Here is a 20410-nt window from a genome sequence, read left to right as displayed (position 1 = left end):
GCTAGAGAAGCCTGGCAAGCTACAGTCCACGGGGTCACTGAAGAGTCAGACAAGACTGAGTGACTAAACAATAAGAGCAACATTTTGTAGAATATCCCTCAATTGGAATTTCTAGTGTTTATCTCATGATTATTTTGGGATTATGTATTTTTTTGGATTTGGCACATTTTTCCATTTCATACACTGTATTTTTCAGATCAAGGAAATAGTTTTTTTTCATATCTTTGTCTTTCTTAACATGCAAACTTTTCCTTGAATGTATAGCATATATTAATAACAGCTCTTTTTTCTTGTCTATTAACTTTAAACTATGTGTTTTTTAAGCATTTTTCTAGAGATTGAGGGTTTTCCTCATTGGATTGAGATTTTTTTGCATGCTTGGTTTTAAGCTAGTTTTCAGTCAGATTTGCTGTTAAGCATGAATGTTGCCATATCTTTAAACTAAAATTATTTGTAATTTTTTTTTTTTTTTTAAGGAGACAAGCTTGACTGTCACTCTCGGTAATAGAAATGCGAACAATAACAATTGGCAGAGCTTATGGAGCACAAGCTTAAATGGGAAGAAATTAATGTCCCAGTTGATTCTGATTATTTCTTTGCCTAGGGTTTCTTACTTTACATCAACTTCATTGAATTTCCTCAGGTTTGGGACATGAATTCAATATACGTCGGAATATCCTTATGGAAACACCCAGGCCAAATCCTGTATAAGACTACTGACCCATCTGCTCCAGTAGTGTCTCTAAGGGTGGTATGGAAAGGTGTAGATGAGTCTACCCCATACTGATGTTAGAGATTAGAGATGTATTACAGTAACAGATTAGTCTTCCATGATAATTACTAAGTGGTCTGCTAAACAATATATTGTTTAAAATATTAAGCTCTATAAGTTTTTACACAAATTTTACTTATAAAGTTTTATAAAAACATTTCAAATTGTAATCTATGAGGGCTAATTTACATATAATAAAATGTAAAAATATGAGATATACAGATTAATGACTTTTTACCTAAGTATCAGTTCAGTTCAGTTCAGTCACTCAGTCGTGTCCAACTCTTTGTGACCCCATGAATTGCAGCATGCCAGGCCTCCCTGTCCATCACCAACTCCCGGAGTTCACTCAAACTCACGTCCATCGAGTCGGTGATGCCATCCAGCCATCTCATCCTCTGTTGTCCCCTTCTCCTCCTGCCCCCAATCTCTCCCAGCATCAGAGTCTTTTCCAATGAGTCAACTCTTCGCATGAGGTGGCCAAAGTACTGGAGTTTCAGCTTTAGTATCATTCCTTCCAAAGAACACCCAGGACTGATCCACAGAATGGACTGGCTGGATCTTCTTGCAGTCCAAGGGACTCTCAAGAGTCTTCTCCAACACCACACTTCAAAAGCATCAATTCTTTGGTGCTCAGCCTTCTTCACAGTCCAACTCTCACATCCATACATGACCACAGGATAAACCATAGCTTTGACTAGATGAACATTTGTTGGCAAAATAATGTCTCTGCTTTTGAATATGCTGTCTAGGTTGGTCATAACTTTCCTTCCAAGGAGGAAGCGTCTTTTAATTTCATGGTTGCAATCACCATCTACAGTGATTTTGCAGCCCCAAAGATAAAGTCTGACACTGTTTCCACTGTCTTCCCATCTATTTCCCATGAAGTGATGGGACTGGATGCCATGATCTTCGTTTTCTGAATGTTGAGTTTTAAGCCAACTTTTTCACTCTCCTCTTTCAATTTCATCAACAGGCTTTTTAGTTTCTCTTCACTTTCTTCCATAAGGGTGGTGTCATCTGCATATCTGTGGTTATTGATATTTCGCCTGGCAATCTTGATTCCAGCTTGTGCTTCTTCCAGCCCAGTGTTTCTCATGATGTACTCTGCATATAAGTTAAATAAGCAGGGTGACAATATACAGCCTTGACATACTCCCTTTCCTATTTGGAACCAGTCTGTTGTTCCACATCCAGTTCTAACTGTTGCTTCCTGACCTGCATATAGGTTTCTCAAGAGGCAGGTCAGGTGGTCTGGTATTCCCATCTCTTTCAGAATTTTCCACAGTTTATTGTGATCCACACAGTAAAAGTTGCGACGAACCACACAGAAGCATGGCTGAGAGGAGCTACCCCTCGCCCAAAGTCAGGGGTGGCGGCCGAGAGGAATTACCCCATGTCCGAGGTCATGGGTGGCGGCTGGAGGGAGCTCCCCCACCCACGAGGTCAGGGGTGGTGGCCAGGAAGAGCTACCTCATGCCCCAAGACAGGGGCAGCCGCTGAGAGGAGCAACCCCATGTTCAAGGAGCGGTGGCTGTGCGGGCGCAGGAGGGCCAAGAGGAGCCACTCCTCATTCAAGGTCAGGAGGTGCGGCAGTGAGGAGATACCCCTCATCCAAGGTAAGGAGCAGTGGCTGTGCTTTGCTGGAGCAGCCGTGAAGAGATACATGTCCAATGTAAGAGAAACCCAGGTAAGATGGTAGGTGTTGTGAGAGGGCATCAGAGGGCAGACACACTGAAACCATAATCACAGAAAACTAGTCAATCTAATCACATGGACCACAGCCTTGTCTAACTCAATGAAACTAAGCCATGCCCTGTGGGGCCACCCAAGATGGGCGGGGTCATGGTGGAGAGGTCTGACAGAATGTGGTCCACTGGAGAAGGGAATGGCAAACCACTTCAGTATTCTTGCCTTGAGAACCCCATGAGGAGTATGAAAAGGAAAAATGATAGAATACTGAAAGAGGAACTCCCCAGGTCGGTAGGTGCCTGATATGCTACTGGAGATAAGTGGACAAATAACTCCAGAAAGAATGAAAGGATGGAGCCAAAGCAAAAATAATACCCAGTTGTGGATGTGACTGGTGATAGAAGCAAAGTCCGATGCTGTAAAGAGCAATGTTACATAGGAACCTGGAATATTAGGTTCATGACTCAAGGTAAATTGGAAGTGGTCAAACAGGAGATGGCAAGAGTGAACGTCAACATTCTAGGAATCAGTGAACTAAAATGGACTGGAATGGGTGAATTTAACTCAGATGACCATTATATTTACTACTGTGGGCAGGAATCCCTTAGAAAAAATGGAGTAGCCATTATGGTCAACAAAAGAGTCCAAAATTCAGTACTTGGATGCAATTTCAAAAATGACAGAATGATCTGTGTTCATTTCCAAGGCAAACCATTCAATATCACAGTAATCCAAGTCTATGCCCCAACCAGAAGCTGAAGTTGAATGGTTCTATGAAGACCTACAAGACTTTTTAAAACTAACACCCCAAAAAGATGTTCTTTTCATTATAGGGGACTGGAATGCAAAAGTATCAAATGAATTATACAATATCGAATAAAGTATCTTTCAAATATCCCCCCCCCCCAAAAAAAAGTAGGAAGTCAAGAAACACCTAGAGTAACAGGGAAATTTGGCCTTGGAATATGGAGTGAAGCAGGGCAAAGGCTAATAGAGTTTTGCCAAGAAAACGCACTGGTCATAGCAAACACCCTCTTCCAACAACACAAGAGAAGACTCTACACATGGACATCACTAGATGGTCAACACCAAAATCAAACTGATTATACCTAAGTATAAACTTATTTAATCACCACCCAGAAAAAGATATGGAATATTTATATGACCCCAGAAATTTCCCTTGTGTCACTTTCTAATCAATAGCAAACTCCCAGGCACCAGTTGAGGTAACAGCTCTCATTTCTGTCACTTCAAATAATTTTTCCTGTTCTTAAAAAAATATTACATCCCTATCAAGCTACCAACGGTATTTTTCACAGAACTAGAACAAATAATTTCACAATTTGTATGGAAATACAGAAAACCTAGAATAGCCAAAGCAATCTTGAGAAAGAAGAATGGAACTGGAGCAATCAACTTGCCTGACTTCAGGCTCTACTACAAAGCCACAGTCATCAAGACAGTATGGTACTGGCACAAAGACAGAAATATAGATCAATGGAACAAAATAGAAAGCCCAGAGATAAATCCACACACCTATGGACACCTTATCTTCGACAAAAGAGGCAAGAATATACAATGGAGGGAAGACAATCTCTTTAACAAGTGGTGCTGGGAAAACTGGTCAACCACTTTTAAAAAAATGAAACTAGAGCACTTTCTAACAACATATGCAAAAATAAACTCAAAATGGTTTAAATATCTAAATGTAAGACCAGAAACTATAAAACTCCTAGAGGAGAACATAGGCAAAACACTCTCTGACATAAATCACAGCAGGATCCCCTATGACCCACCTTCCAGAATATTGGAAATAAAAGCAAAAATAAACAAGTGGGACCTAATTAAAATTAAAGGCTTCTGCACAACAAAGGAAAATCTAAGCAAGGTGAAAAGACAGCCTTCAGAATGGGAGAAAGTAATAGCAAATGAAGCAACTGACAAACAACTAATCTCAAAAATATACAAGCAACTTATGCAGCTCAATTCCAGAAAAATAAACCACCCAATCAAAAAATGGGCCAAAGAACTCAGTAGACATTTCTCCAAAGAAGACATACAGATGGCTAACAAACACATGAAAAGATGCTCAACATCACTCATGATCAGAGAAATGCAAATCAAAACCACAATGAGGTACCATTTCACGCCAGTCAGAATGGCTGAGATCCAAAAGTCTACAAGCAATCAATGCTGGAGAGAGTGTGGAGAAAAGGGAACCCTCTTACACTGTTGGTGGGAATGCAAACCAGTACAGCCACGATGGAGACAGTGTGGAGATTCCTTAAAAAACTGGAAATAGAACTGCCTTATGACCCAGCAATCCCACTTCTGGGCATAAACACTGGGGAAACCAGAACTGAAAGAGACACATGTACCCCAGTGTTCATCGCAGCACTGTTTATAATAGCCAGGACATGGAAGCTACCTAGAAGTCCATCAGCAGACGAATGGATAAGAAAGCTGTGGTACATATACACGTTGGAATATTTTTCAGCCATTAAAAAAGAGTACATTTGAATCAGTTCTAATGAGGTGGGTGAAACTGGAACCTATTATACAGACTGAAGTAAGCCACAAAGAAAAACACCAATGCAGTATACTAATGCATATATATGGAATTTAGAAAGATGGTAATGATAACCCTGTATGCGAGACAGCAAAAGAGACACAGATGTGTAGAATAGTCTTTTGGACTTTGTGGGAGAGGGTGAGGGTGGGATGATTTGGGAGAATGACATTGAAACTTTTATATTATCATATATGAAATGAATCGCCAGTCCAGGTTTGATGCATGATACAGGATGCTTGGGGCTGGTGCACTGGGATGACCCAGAGGGATGGTATGGGGAGGGAAGTGGGAGGGGGGTTCAGGATGGGGAACACATGTACACCCATGGAGTATTCATGTCAATGTATGGCAAAACCAATACAATATTGTAAAGTAATTAGCCTCCGAATAAACAAATTAATATTAAAAAAAAGAATCAAGAATCTTCAACAACCAGTCACACCTCCTCTCCTTTTAGTACAAAAAAGCCTGAATTCTAACTCAGGTAAAATGGTTCTTCTTTGTCTGCTGGCTTCCTGAATAAAGTCATTATTCCTTGTACCAACAACAACAACAACAAAAAATCTTACAAATAAAATCATACTGTTTATACTCTTTTGGGTCTTATGTCTTTCTTGAACATAATGATTTTTGTATTTCAACCACATTGGTACATGTGATAGAGCATTTTTAAAAAATTTTATTGAGAAATATCTCATTGAATATATTTTCTACAATTTCATTTCCTTGATGGAAATTTGGCTATTAAAACCTCAGTAAACATTCTTGTACAAGTATTTTTTTTTTTACATGCACTAATTTTTCTGGATGTATAACAGTGGTGGAATGTCTGGATCAGATGCTACCTAGATATGAAACTTTATTAGAAAATGCCAGTTTGCTTTCTAAAGTATCTGTCAAATTTTTTCTCTTCTAACAGCAGTGTATGAAAGCTCCAGGAGTGCCACATCCAAATGTACACTTGGTGTAGACAGTCTTATTAATTTTAACTGTTCTGGTGTGCATGCAGTAGTATCTCATTATAATTTTGATTTGATTTTCCTTAGGACAAAGGATGTCTAGGTACATTTTTTTTCAAACATATTAATATTTGAGTCTGTATCTTGGAATGATAACTTTAAACAGTTTTTAAATACATCCTGGAAAAAAAGAAATATGGCTGCCTATGTTGTCAGATGATATGATTTTCTCTGTAGACAATCCTTCAAAATTGACAGCAAGAACTACCAAACAAACAAATGAACAAAAGGTGGCTCAGTGGTAAGGAATCTACCTGCAATGCAGGTGATGCGGGTTTGCTCCCTGGATGGGGCGATCCTCTGGAGAAGGAAATGGCAACCCTTTCCAGTACTCTTACCTGGGAAATCCCATGAACAGAGGAGCCTGGTGGGGTACAGTGCACGGGGTCACGAAAGAATTGGACACAACTTAGCGACGAAGCAACAACAATGCAGCAACTAAGACCTGGAGCAACCAAATAAATAAAATCAAGAAATGAAAACAAAAACTGATTCTAAAGTTTATATAGAAAGGCAAAAGACCCAGAATATCAAATACAGTAGTGAAGGAGAGCAAAGCTACAGGAGAGAGACTGTCCAACTTTAAGATTCTATGTGTGTATGCATGTTAATTCAGTTCAGCCCTGTCAGACTCTTTGGGACCCTATGGACTGAGGACCATCAAGCTCCTCTGTCCATGGAATTTTCCAGGCACAAATACTGGAGTGGGCTGCCATGCTCTCCTACAGGGGATTTCCCCCACCCAGGGAATGAACCTGCATCTGTTATGTCTTCTGCATTGGCGGTTGGGTTCTTTACCACTAGTGCCACCTGCAAAGCCCAAGACTCCCTATAAACCTATAGACAACAAGTCAGTGTGGTGTTGAAGGAAAAGACAGTGGATTAAAAGAATCTGGAAGTTGTCCTACACAATATAGTCAACTGATCTTTGACAAAAGAGCAAAAGAAATCAATGGAGAAATGATAGTCTCCATAACAATTGGTGCGAGAAGGACCAGATTTCCCTGTGCAAAAACATGAATTTAGACCAGACTTTACACCTTAAAAAAAAAAAAATCAGAATCTAGAACCTCACCTCAGATCTGCCGAATTAGATTCTGCCTTCCCATCTCCTTTCTGGCACTTGTAGATTTAATTTTCTTTTATTTTAAATATAAATTTATTTATTTTAATTGGAGGTCAACTACTTTACAATATTGTATTGGTTTTGCCATACATCAACATGAATCCACCACAGGTATACACATATTCCCCATCCTGACCCCCTTCCCTCCTCCCTCCTCGTACCATCCCTCTGGGTCATCCCAGTGCACCAGCCTAGATCCTGCATCAAACCTGGACTGGCGATTCATTTCATATATGATATTATACATATTTCAATGCCATTCTCCCAAATCATCCCACCTTTTCTCTCTCCCACAGAGTCCAAAAGACTGTTCTATACATCTGTGTCTCTTTTGCTGTCTTGCATACAGGGTTATCGTTACCATCTTTCTAAATTCCATATATATGCATTAGTATACTGTATTGGTGTTTTTCTTTGTGACTTACTTCAGTCTGTATAATAGGCTCCAGTTTCATCCACCTCATTAGAACTGATTCAAATGTATTCTTTTTAATGGTTGAGTAATACTCCATTGTGTATATGTACCACAGGTTTCTTATCCATTCATCTGCCAATGGGCATCTAGGTTGCCAATGATTCTGGATGTTTGCAGCAGCTTAGCTCAGTGTGACATAATACTGCAAATTAAAATCTTATTTAGTTAAAAAAAGATTTACATTTTATGCACCTTTATGATAGTATAGTATGAAACTTAATTTACTGCTGACTTTGTTAAGTTAGAACATATTGGGCTTGAGTTAAGAAAAGGAGCCAGGAATTAGCAAAAGATAAAGCTCAGTGAAGAGGATAACTGTTTGACACATTTTGTTATAACTAAATCAGACTACTGTGACCATTATGTAGATAGAAGAAAGGAGGGTAATGAGTTAGTTTTGCAATGTTAGGAAAAAGCTGAGTATCTCTACAATCATTTCTCTGCCTGTATTTACACTGGTTGTGTTAAAGATGAAAGAATGACCTTTAACTTTAGCTTAGCACTTTGCCATAAACTTTCTTGTAATGTGACTTCATGTAATATAAACTTGGAGGGAGTGTTTCTGTTTCCTGCATCACCTAAATAAAACTAACATTTTCATAGAAAACACATGTTTTAATGAACCTCTAAGGTCCTCATCAAGACTAAGCCCAAAAATGTTTATCTTGTGGGACACATTTTAATTTTGTCCTGAGTAAATTTTGGTACTCTTGTTATTTCTAAAGGATTTGGTAATAATAGTTGGGACTCATTTTAGTAATGATTGGGTTTTCAAATATCCTATGTGTAATCCATACGAAAGGTTTTCCAAATATTTTTCTTGTGTCTCTGCTCTCTTTATTCTTTCTTATTGAGTTCGCCCAACTCCATGACTTTAATCTCTGTGGTAATGGTCCCCAGATCTTTTTTTTTTTTTTTAATCAGATTCTGGTCTTCCTCTTGAGCATTATTTACCCTTATTTGAGTTGTATGCTTCTTTTTAGTTGCTCAGTTGTGTCCAACTCTTTGTGACCCCATGGACTATGTAACCCACCAGGCTTCTCTGTTCATGGGATTTTTCAGGCAAAAATACTGCAGTGGGTTCCCATACTTCTACTTGCTTGTCAAGCTGGGAACTCAAGATCAGCATGTTCACAACTGAATGCATAATGTTTGTGAGCATTCCTATTCTTTCTGAATTTTCTGTTTGTAGTAACATCATAGTTTAACCTAGCACCTAGGCTAATATCTTTGGGATTTTTGTCTATTTCTATCCCATTTCTGAGAAGCTCTACTGACTTTCCCTTTCAGTATCTCTTGCATGTGTTTGTTTCTTGGAATTATTCACAATGGCAAAGTTAATTCAGGGCATTTTTATCATTCATTGATCATTTTAATTGCCCTTGTGAGTCACTTTGTCTCCAGTCTCTCTTATGCCAGGCCATTCTACCAGCCATTGCCATATTAATCTTTCTAAGCTTGCACTTAGATGATTTCAATCCTATGTAAAAAAGAGAAATAAAAATCTCGAATGGTTCCTAATGGCTTCCGATAGTGAGCTGACCTTGATTTTGGCATTTGAAACCTTCTATTGACCCAAATCTGCCTTTTCATCTATGCTGTCAGGGAGAGACATTGAGGCATTTCTCACAATTTGTGCAAATCCTCTTTGTGACATTCAGGGAAGATGACAATTATATTATTTTCTCTGAATTCAGCAGCTTTGATCTGAAGTGCTCTTAGATGATATCTAAGAGTTTAGCAGTGACCTTACATGCCTTACTGATGTCTTTCCTGTCTCACACTCAGGTCTGCAAAGAAAAACACCAGCACTACATAAGCCTTTGCCTGCAGGGCAAGAATTTTGTTGTAGTGTCCAACATATGTTCTAGGAAAGATGGGAAAGGGATACTCATTCCTTTATTCTTTTATTATACAAATATTTATTGGGTGCCTATTATGTGCCAAGTATTGCTCTGAGGTGCTGCAGAAATAACTGAAGAAAATAGAAAAAAATATATAGCTTAGGTTAAAATGTTTGTGAGTACATAAATGCGTGTTTATGTGTGGTGAGAACATGCAAGGAACAAATAAATGTATAGTATTTCATATGGTGATAGATGCTAGAGAGAAACCACATGGATGCCGGGGAGATTCTGCTTTTCTATTTGGGTATATGTCCTATTTTATAAGAAACTAAAAGGTCTGTAAAATAGTATACTTCCAATAAGTCAGTGTTGTTATCATGAACTAGGCTGAATATGTGAAGCAGGTAATTTCTTTTTGCCTCAAAGTCTGACCTCTGGGGAAAACACTAAGAAAACATAGTTCTTTTAATCAGGTTCCTAGGATTTCCCAATTCATAAAAACCCATGGGTCATATTAGCAGGTGGCTCCTTGGGCACCAGCAGATGCTATTTACACTTCCTAGTCTGGAGAGAACACTCTGCAAAGCCACCATCAAAAATCATGACCTGTAACTCGTGGCATCTCAGAGCCAGAGCTATTGAGGTCTGTGCTCTGGCTTCATTAGTCTAAAATTCACTGAAAACAAAACAACAGAAAACTCTGTTTTAGGTTGTTCTCCCTCAAAATTCATCAGAGCCACTTGCCCTTCTGTGCAAATGATGGAGAAGAGTTAATAAGGTGAGCTGACCTTGATTTTGTCATTTGGAAGCTTCCAAAACTGACCCAAATCTTCATTTTGATCTGATTCTGTGCTGAATTTAGCAAGGAGAGACATTAGGACCTTTCAGAGAGCTTGTAGAAGTCCTCTATCTGACATTCGGGAAGGATGACAGTGACTTTGTTTCTCTGAGCTCAATTAATCCAGCAGGATTGAGGTCCTCATGAGGTGAGTGTTGAATTTTATCTGTCCTGTTACTCGTCTTCCAAACCTCATCTGTGGAAGCCTGGGACTTCCTGAAATGACATGCCTTCTCTCTGCTGAGATGACCACTGATCATTGGGTGGGCCTGGTAAACTGTCAGAGCAGAAGTGGAGCAGAGATGCTGTTGTCATGAGGTTCAGGGTTACTGAATCTTTTCCCTGTGGAACTTGCCCATTAGTGTTTTTGATACACATCTTTAAAAATTCCTTCAGCGTTTATACAGAAGAGAAAAAGGCACAGAGGGGTGGGCTGGGGTTCCTTCTCACATTCTGGGTCTATCTCATTAGAGTGGGATTGGGTGGAGAGAGCGGGGTACTCATTTTAACGTTACCCTCTGTCCTGTTCCCACAGGTATGTCCTAGGGAAGAATGGCCCCAGGGAATGAATCTTCAGTGACTGAGTTTATCCTGCTGGGTTTAACACAGCAGCCAGAACTCCAGCTGCCTCTCTTTTTCATTTTCTTAGCAATTTATGTGGTCACTGTGGCAGGGAACATTGGCTTGATTATTCTTATTGGTCTGAACCCTCACCTGCACACTCCCATGTACTACTTTCTCTTCAACCTTTCCTTCATTGATCTCTGCCACTCCTCTGTCATTACCCCTAAAATGCTGATGAGTTTTGTAAGCCAGAACATCATCCCTTATGCAGAGTGCATGACTCAGCTCTGCTTCTTCTCCTTCTTTGTTATTGATGAGTGCTGTATTTTGACGTCAATGGCCTATGACCGATACGTGGCCATCTGTAAGCCCCTGCTGTACAAGGTCTCCATGTCCCATCAGGTCTGCCTCCTGCTGACGGTGGGTGTATACACCATGGGGCTTGTGGGTGCCATGGCCCACACTGGGTGCATGCTGCGACTCTCCTTCTGTGATGGAAACATCATCAATCACTACATGTGTGACATTCCTCCTCTCCTCCAGCTCTCCTGCACAAGCACCTCCATCAAATGAGCTGGTTGGTTTTCACTGTGGTGGAGTGTCAATGTCATAGTGCCCAGTGTCACCATCTCTGTTTCCTATATCCTTGATCCTCTCCAACATCCTCCACATCCGTTCTGCAGAGGGTAGGTCCAAAGCCTTCAGTACCTGCAGCTCCCATATAATCGTGGTTTCTCTTTTCTTTGGATCATCTGCATTCATGTATCTCAAGCCTTTTCCTGCTGGGTCTCTGGATGAAGATAAAGTGTCCACAGTCTTTTACACCATTGTGGGGCCAATGGTGAATCCTTTCATCTACAGTTTGAGGAACAAAGATGTCCAAGTTGCACTGAGTAAGACTTTGAGGAAAAGGGTGTTCTAAGTGGAATTTTTTGTACTATTTGTTATTACTATTTTTTACTAATAATTAATAGTATTTGTTACCAATAATTAGTACTATTTGTTACTAGTAATTGTTTCTAATATTACTCTTTCCCTCCCCTGTGAGTGCTAAGGTGGTTCTTTCTCAAATCTCCATTGTGTTTTGAAGGTAAAATCTAAGAAAGTGTGGCATAAAACTGTGGCTCCTATGGTGTGCTGCAAGTCTTTGGGGTTTCAAAGAGTCAGATATGACTTAGGGACTGAATAACAATGAATCTTGATATATATTTAATAGAGACATGCTATCTCTGACTCTAATCTAGCATCATAGGATTCATGGTAGACTTTCCCTTTTGTGTATCTGTAAATTCTTTCTTTGATGGTGTCTCCTACTTATTTGACTGTACACTGGAAGGAGAAAAGGGGGAGAAGAAAACTGTACACAAGCACTGCACTCCAGATGGTAAATGTGATTCTCACACTGGTATTGACTTGCAATTCTATCACATGTGTACTGGGATTGAATGAGTGATAATAAATTTAGATAATAGAAGTTTTGTTATAACCAAATGCCTTTTCCTGACTAATTTGCTTTTCACTGGTAATGATGCTGCACACTCTCACAAAGTGTAGTGGAAGGGCATCCCTTGCTTTCCCCTTGTCTTGACCGGTTATTAAATACCTGCTAAAAATCTGGAGGTCTCAGTCTTTATTCTTAGAGAAAGAAGAATGAGAGCCTTAACTCAGATTGGCTTAAAGAAGATTCAGAGAAGAACCAGCTTCATCTGTGATTTCTAGCCTCTGCCCCTGAAACATTTTTTATAAATAAAACAGATTTACCTTTGTATAAATACCAGAATAGAGTAATATTTAAATTACTACTGAAGGTGGAATAAACTTAAATTGTAAAAAATGGAATGCTACTCAACAGTAAAGGAAATGGCTATTGATACATGCAACAAATGGGATGAACATTAAAGGCATCATAACTAGTGAAAAAAGCCAGTCTCAGAGATTGCATATTGTTTGATTTCATTTATTATCTGCCAAACGACTTGACTATTGAGGTGGAGATGAAAGAGATGGAGATGGAGAAAACAGAGATGAAGGTGGAAGGGGATGGGTGTGACTAAAAGAGTCATATAAAAATTTCTAAAGGTAGTGAAACAGTTCTGTATCCAGTCATGGTGTTGCTACATGAATATATACAAAGGATCAAATTGCATAGATCTACACACATGTACACACACACAATGTAAACACTCAGTGCATATAAAACTGCTAAAATCTCACTGTCTGTAGTCCTGAAGTCTTGTTACCATTACTAAACCAGTGTCCGTTTTCTGGTTTTACTGTTACACAGCAATTGTGAAAGATGTCATCATGATAGGAAGCTAGATGGAGCTCAAGGGACTCTACATTATTTTAGCAACTCCCTGTGAATCTATACTTATTTCAAAATAAATGTTAGCTGCAATCTCAGAAGCACAAAGTGAAGTTAATACATTATCTGCTGCTGCTGCTAAGTCGCTTCAGTCGTGTCTGACTCTGTGTGACCCCATAGACAGCAGCCCATCAGGCTCCCCTGTCCCTGGGATTCTCCAGGCAAGAACACTGGAGCGGGTTGCCATTTCCTTCTCCAATGCATGAAAGTGAAAAGTGAAAGTGAAGTCGCTCAGTCGTGTCCGGCTCTTCACGACCCCATGGACTGCAGCCCACCAGGCTCCTCCATCCATGGAAAATTCCAGGCAAGAGTACTGGAGTCTGGTGCCATTGCCTTCTCCTTAATACATATCTAGGAGTTCTAAAGTCATATTTTCTTAATGGTGGATTCATGTTGATGTACGGCAAAACCAATACAATATTGTAAAGTAATTAACCTCCAATTGAAATAAATTTATATTTTAAAAAAGAGACAAAAAAAAGAAGTCTTTGAACAGTGATTTTCTTATGTGCTCTATGCTTAGTCACTCAGTCATGTCCGATTCTTTGCAACTCCATGGACTGTAGCCCTCCAGGCTGCTCTGTCCATGGGGATTCTCCAAGCAAGAATATTGGAGTGGGTTGCCATGCCCTCCTCCAGGAGATCTTCCCAACTCAGGGATTGAACCCAGGTCTCCCACATTGCTGGTGGATTCTTTGCTGTCTGAGCCACCAAGGTAGCCCAAGAATACTGGAGTGGGTAGCCTATCTCTTCTCCAGGGGGTCTTTCTGATCCAGAAATTGAGCCAGGGTCTTCTGGATTCCAGGCAGATTCTTTACCAGCTGATCTACCAGGGAAGCTCCTGATTTTCTTATAGACTTAATTTATTAAAAGCAAAGACATACTGAGTCAGAACAGCCCAAAGTAAATTTTCATGGAATGTTGGATTAGAATTATACCTAATAGCATTTTACTGAAACAATAATGTCTAAAAGCAATAAAAATATCCTTTTACTATATGTCTATAAAATGTTCATAAATATTTAAAGATGATCTATTTAACAAAGCAAGTAACCTTTACTGAAGTGTTTATAAATTTTTACAAAAATTAATATGTTACCTGGAATGACAGTTAATGAAATTTTCAGTGACATTAATTATTTTCATTTTTATGAAGCACAGAGAGTATCTTTTTCTATGTCCCAGGGGATGTATGTTCCCTGAAGGAAAACTAACATTTACTGTCATGATTAAGGTGTAAAAATAGACACCAATTTCTTGCCTGCAGAGCGTATCACAATGGAAACGTCTTAGGGGAGACTTACCCCTGGATTTCTAATCAGGTATAAAAAAATTACAAGCCTTAAGCAAATGCCATGTGCTCTATAACATGGTGGTGTAGCTGCCTAGTTTGTGGTTTCCCTTTATAGTCTCCTAATAGATTTATAGCTACAACTTTAACCTGAACCTTAGACTAACTCCTGTAATTCAGACTGTCATATCAGTACTCTGACTCTTTTGCCAACACAGGGAGAAGATTCTGTGACTACATTTGCTCAGCGTTGATATCTCCAAAGCCAGCTCTTCCAGAAGGGTGGAGGTGAAACACATATAAAGCTCCCTCAGCACTGAGTTCCCTTAATAGAAGGAATGTGAGTTAACAAGGTTTATTTTTCTCTCGTGGCTAAAAAATGAGGAAAAGTATTTATATTGAATAACAAGAAACTCCAAGGTCTGGATCTCTGACTTGACTGCTTGTATTCTGAGCATATTGTCTGTGTTGGCCTTGTCCTCATTCTGGAACAGGGGAACTATAGCAGTTCCAAGTGACAAATCCAGAGCATAGCAATATCAGAGGAAGAAAATATTTTTCTCCTAAAATTTTTTTTGTTGAAATATATGTATTATACAACTTTATATGTCATAATAAGAATACAGCTTGGTTTGTTTTCACTAACTTAACAGCTAATTTAATCAGCACCTAAATTAATTTATTTCTCTTTCATGCCATCCTACAAAACATGGTAAAGTACATCCACCTTTTTTTATTCATCCTCTGTTCTTCTAGGATGGAATAGAGCAGGAGAATGTGTAGAAACAATGGAGTATATGGTTAAGTATAAAGTTTAGGCCATCAAGGTTCTCCTCAATACCTGTTACCAATTATTGACTTTGTAATATCTTATAGTAAAGTGTCTGTAAATCCTATAGACTGTTAATGACTTTCTTCCAGGAGGCAGAATATTGGTGTGGCCTTCTGCTCTATAGGAATTCTCTCTTTCTTGAAGGTCATCATAGGGAAACTGAGATATCTAATAGAGTGATGGAAACTTGAGTAGGAATGAAAAAGTGACTGGTGAGATGAGTAGGTTAAAGAGATAGGGATACAGTCCCATCACTGAAACTCATCAACAGGTAGATTTGTTCCTCAGCCACCCCATCACGCTATCTTTTAGTAAAAGTAAAGTTAGAGCCATGATTTGTCCCATACAACTCATGAAAGGAAAAGACAGGAGGGGACATGGGTAAACCTATGGCTGATTCATGTTGATGTTTGGTAGATAACAATGCAATTTTGTAAAATAATTATCCTTTAATTAAAAATAAATAAATTTAATAAAAAAGAGTGATTTAAATGGTGAGATGCGTGTGCCTCCAGACACTATGAAGCAGAGGAGGACTTACATGATTTCTGCCAGTCTGAGACACTGCCTCATAAGTAAAACTCATATAAAAGTGATTTTGTAAGGACAGAGCTGTGTTCCCTGCTAATAAAATTTTCTTCTGTTCTCACAGATTTCTGAAGTTGAGAATAGGATGCTGGCTAGAAATGACTCTTTAGTGACTGAATTTATTCTTGCTGGATTAACAGACCGTCCAGAGCTCCAGCAACCCCTCTTTCACCTGTTTCTAATGATCTATGTTGTCACCATGGTGGGCAACCTGGGCTTGATCATTCTTATTGGTCTAAATTCTCACCTCCACACCCCCATGTACTATTTCCTCTTCAACCTGTCCTTCATTGATCTCTGTTACTCTTCTGTTTTTACCCCCAAGATGCTGATGAACTTTGTATTCAGGGAGAATACCATCTCGTATGTGGGGTGCATGACTCAGCTGTTTTTCTTTCTCTTTTTTGTCATCTCTGAGTGCTATATGTTGACCTCAATGGCCTATGATCGCTACGTGGCCATCTGTAATCCCTTGCTGTATAAGGTCTCCATGTCCCATCAGGTCTGTTTGGTGCTCTCTTTGGCGGCATATGTGATGGGTTTTGCTGGAGCATCTGCCCACACAGGGTGCATGCTTAGACTAACCTTCTGCAATGTGAATGTCATCAACCATTACTTGTGTGACATCCTCCCACTCCTCCAACTCTCTTGTACCAGCACCTATGCCAATGAGGTGGTAGTTCTCATTGTCGTGGGTATTAACATCACAGTACCCAGTTTTACCATCCTGATTTCTTACATCTTCATCCTCACTAACATTCTTCATATCAAATCTTCTCAAGGAAGATCAAAAGCCTTCAGTACCTGTAGCTCCCACATGATTGCTCTTTCTCTATTTTTTGGTTCTGCCGCATTCATGTACCTTAAATATTCTTCTCCTGAATCTATGGAACTGGGGAAAATTTCTTCTGTTTTTTATACTAATGTGGTGCCCATGCTCAATCCTTTGATTTACAGTTTGAGGAACAAGGATATCAAACTGACAGTGAGGAAATCCCTGTTTAGAACCCAGAGGAGAACCATGTTCTAATTTGAAGTGGCAATATTGTAAAGCAACTCAAGTTTTTATTGTTGTTTTTCAAGAAGATTCTTTGTTTATCACTGTTGTTGCCACAGATTGTGTTATATTTGGAATAATAGACTTGTCTTATTACTTCCTCATTGCTGGTCTTCTCTCATATTTGTCCCCTGTATTTCTTGTACCTCATATCAGTTTACTGAACAGTAACTTGTTTATAAAAGGAACAGATATGCTGACTTTTTTAAATATAATTTTTTATATTTCTGTCTTCTGTGTTACTCCTACTCTGTACAAATGTGATAAGGCATAAATCATAGAAATTTAAAATTACACTTTGCCTATCTAAACACAGAAGTGCCAAATACTACAGAAGCATTCTCATGTTTGTTGATAATATTGTTGGTATAGGCAACAGGATTCAATCAATTATCTTAAATACAAACTAGTATATAGCTTAAAGTGTTATCATATTCTCTGATCTTTTCCTTTTGTTCTATGTTTCTTACCAAATTACTTTTTAGTTTTGTCCTTTCTTATTCCCTTGGCAAATTGCAAAATCTGTACCATAGTATCACCTGTTTTTGAGAGCCTCCATCAGCCCAGGTCGTGTAATATTAAAGAGAATATATGTAGTTCCATCTTTTATTGCCAAAGATGGCATTGACAGAATACAATTAAAGGAATAATACACATGTACCTTAGGATCCCAGTAAGGGTACTGGCTGCTTTATTGTAAAACTGGCATTCATTATTATATAAAATGACATAAAATATTTTGAAAAAGAGCATCTAGTTCTTACTGCAGAGTTTGTAATTTATCACTTTAAAGGAAAATATTGCACATTAAGTTAGGAGAAATATGTTAGACATTGTTCTATTCATCTAATGAGATTTATCATGAAAAAATCATATGCTAATGATAATAAACTATATTCCTGTTAATGGTTCTTGAGCTTATTTAAACCTGTTTCAGTGCATTCAGGCTAGTGTAACAAAATACATAGACTCAATGTTTTATAAACAACAGAAATTTATTTCTCACAGTTCTGAATGTTGGAAGTCTAGGATCAAGGTACCAGCATAAATGAGTGAGGGTGCATTTCTGGGCCACACCCTTCTCATTATATGCTTACTTGGTGGAAGGGGCTAGTGATTTCTGTGAAATGTCGTTTAAAATGCACTAATCTCAATTGTGAGGGTTCCATCTTCATGACTTAAGTACCTCCTAAGAGTCCTTCTAATATCATCATCATTGGGGGGTTAGGATTTCAACATTTGATTGTAGCACCTTGTCTCACTGATAAGGTAATTAACAGATTTAAAGTAGATGCTGTTTTCTGTAAGTTTCCTATTTCTCCAGTGCCTTTTCAGCTTGTATATTTAGAATATCAGATGTATTTGCAGGATAAGAAATACTTGTTAAATTGTGTTATCTTGTTTGAGTAACAACAATAATAAATTTTACTGTTATAAATAATAATTAAGGGAATACTATAATAAATACAAATACTAGTAAATAAATAAATCAGAAAGAACTTTGGGGTATCATTTATTTCTTTGAGGGTGGACTTTCACAGCTCTAGACATGCTGCTTACCTCCCAGTCAAGATAAGTAGCTGTGGGGAGCATCCAGTCACTGTCTATAGATTATACTGCTTTGGATCCACCATAGTGTTCAGGCAGAGTCCATGTTTACTCTGAGATGTCCTCAGCCAACCGTTTAGCTTGGTGGGTCACACAGGAGCTGACCATTTTATACGTTATATATTATACATGTATCTCCTGATAGACAGTTATAGTTCTTGGTGAGGGACTTTCTATCATTATTAATGAGAATTATGGAACTGCACTGTGGCCTGGGATTTTCCTTCTCTGTCTCCTTTCTTAGATGTCAGATTTTCATTGAGGTCTGAAGGCCTTTCTCATGGATTTTCAGCCCCCTGTTTTAGCCTTCATAGACTTTTTTTTTTTTTTTAAATAATAAGTGTCTTGAAAGTGAAAGAAAGTGAAAGTCCGTCAGTTGTGTCTGACTTTTTGCGACCCCATGAACTATACATTCCCTGGAATTCTCCAGGTCAGAATGCTGGAATGGATAACAGCTCCCTTCTCCAGGGGACCTTCCCAGCCCAGGGATCGAACCCAGGTCTCCCACATTCCAGTCAGATTCTTTACCAGCTGAGCCACAAGGGAAGCCCAAGAATACGGGAGTAGGTAGTCTATCCCTTCTCCAGTGGATCTTTCTGACCTAGGAATTGAACTAGGATATCCTGCATTGCAGGTAGATTCTTTACCAGCTGAGCTATCAGGGAAATAATAAATGTCTTGCAAATCTAATATTTCTTGGCTTTTGCTTCTTGGAGAACTTTAAGTGACACAAAGAACTTACTGATTTTAAAGCTTAGTGTAATGGTCAAATAAAGACTGAGTTTCCTGTTATAAAACAGACAAATGAACAACAGATAAAATAGAAGATTCATAAAAAGATCCTCATCTATACAGTTAATTTTTTTTAACCAAGTAATAAGCCAATTCCAGAGAGAAAGAAAAACTAAGAACCTGATGCTTGGAAATATTAACTTTTCATGAGAAAACTATTAAATGATCTCTATTTAACAGCATACACAAAAATTAATTTAAAGTGGATCAAAATAATAGACACAAAACTTGCTGCTGCTAAGTCACTTCAGTCGCGTCCGACTCTGTGCGACCCCATAGACGGCAGCCCACGAGGCTCCCCCGTCCCTGGGATTCTCCAGGCAAGAACACTGGAGCGGGTTGCCATTTCCTTCTCCAATGCGTGAAAGTGAAAAGTGAAAGAGAAGTCGTTCAGTCGTGTCGGACTCTTCGCGACCCCATGGACTGCAGCCTACCAGGCCCCTCCATCCATGGGATTTTCCAGGCAAGAGTGCTGGAGTGGGGTGCGAATGTGTCTAAAAGAAAACATAGGAAAATGTCTTTGTGTAGGCCTAGACTTCTTAGACATATTCTAGTAAACAGGAGATCCCAAAGAGGAGAAAAAAGATAAACTTCATTAAAATTAGAATACCTATCAAAAATATTCATAAGCAAACCATGTACTAGAAAACTATTTGCAGTGCATAGATTTGATAAATTTATTGTATCCAAAATACATGGCGATTTAATAACTAAAATATATTTCAGTGATAAAATAGTTTCATATATTTGCCAATCATTTGAAAGACACATCCATGTATGTAAATGGCATGTGTAAATGGCCAGTAAGCACATGGAAATATGCCTAACTTGGTGCAGTCCCTTAGATGTATACTTAGGAGCCGGACAATAGTCCTTTAGCAACTATTTTGTCTTCCCTCACTTCATTGCCCAAACTGGTGGCTCAGACAGAAAGCATCTGCCTACAATGCGGGAGACCTGGCTTCCATCCCT

General features: G+C 38.8%; 1 protein-coding gene and 1 pseudogene across 1 annotated transcript; both read left to right on the top strand.

Moving 5' to 3' along the window:
- LOC102177502 lies at positions 10879 to 11827 on the top strand (annotated as a pseudogene).
- On the top strand, positions 16067 to 17011 carry LOC102179269 (olfactory receptor 8B3-like). The gene has a single exon (XM_018042814.1). It carries the CDS (start codon positions 16067 to 16069, stop codon positions 17009 to 17011), a length of 945 nt encoding a protein of 314 aa, XP_017898303.1.

Source organism: Capra hircus, chromosome 29 (assembly GCF_001704415.2).
Source record: "Capra hircus breed San Clemente chromosome 29, ASM170441v1, whole genome shotgun sequence".
In the NCBI taxonomy this organism is placed as follows: Eukaryota; Metazoa; Chordata; class Mammalia; order Artiodactyla; family Bovidae; genus Capra; species Capra hircus.
Note: the sequence above shows the minus strand (reverse complement) of the source record. Positions and strands in the feature narration are given on the sequence as shown.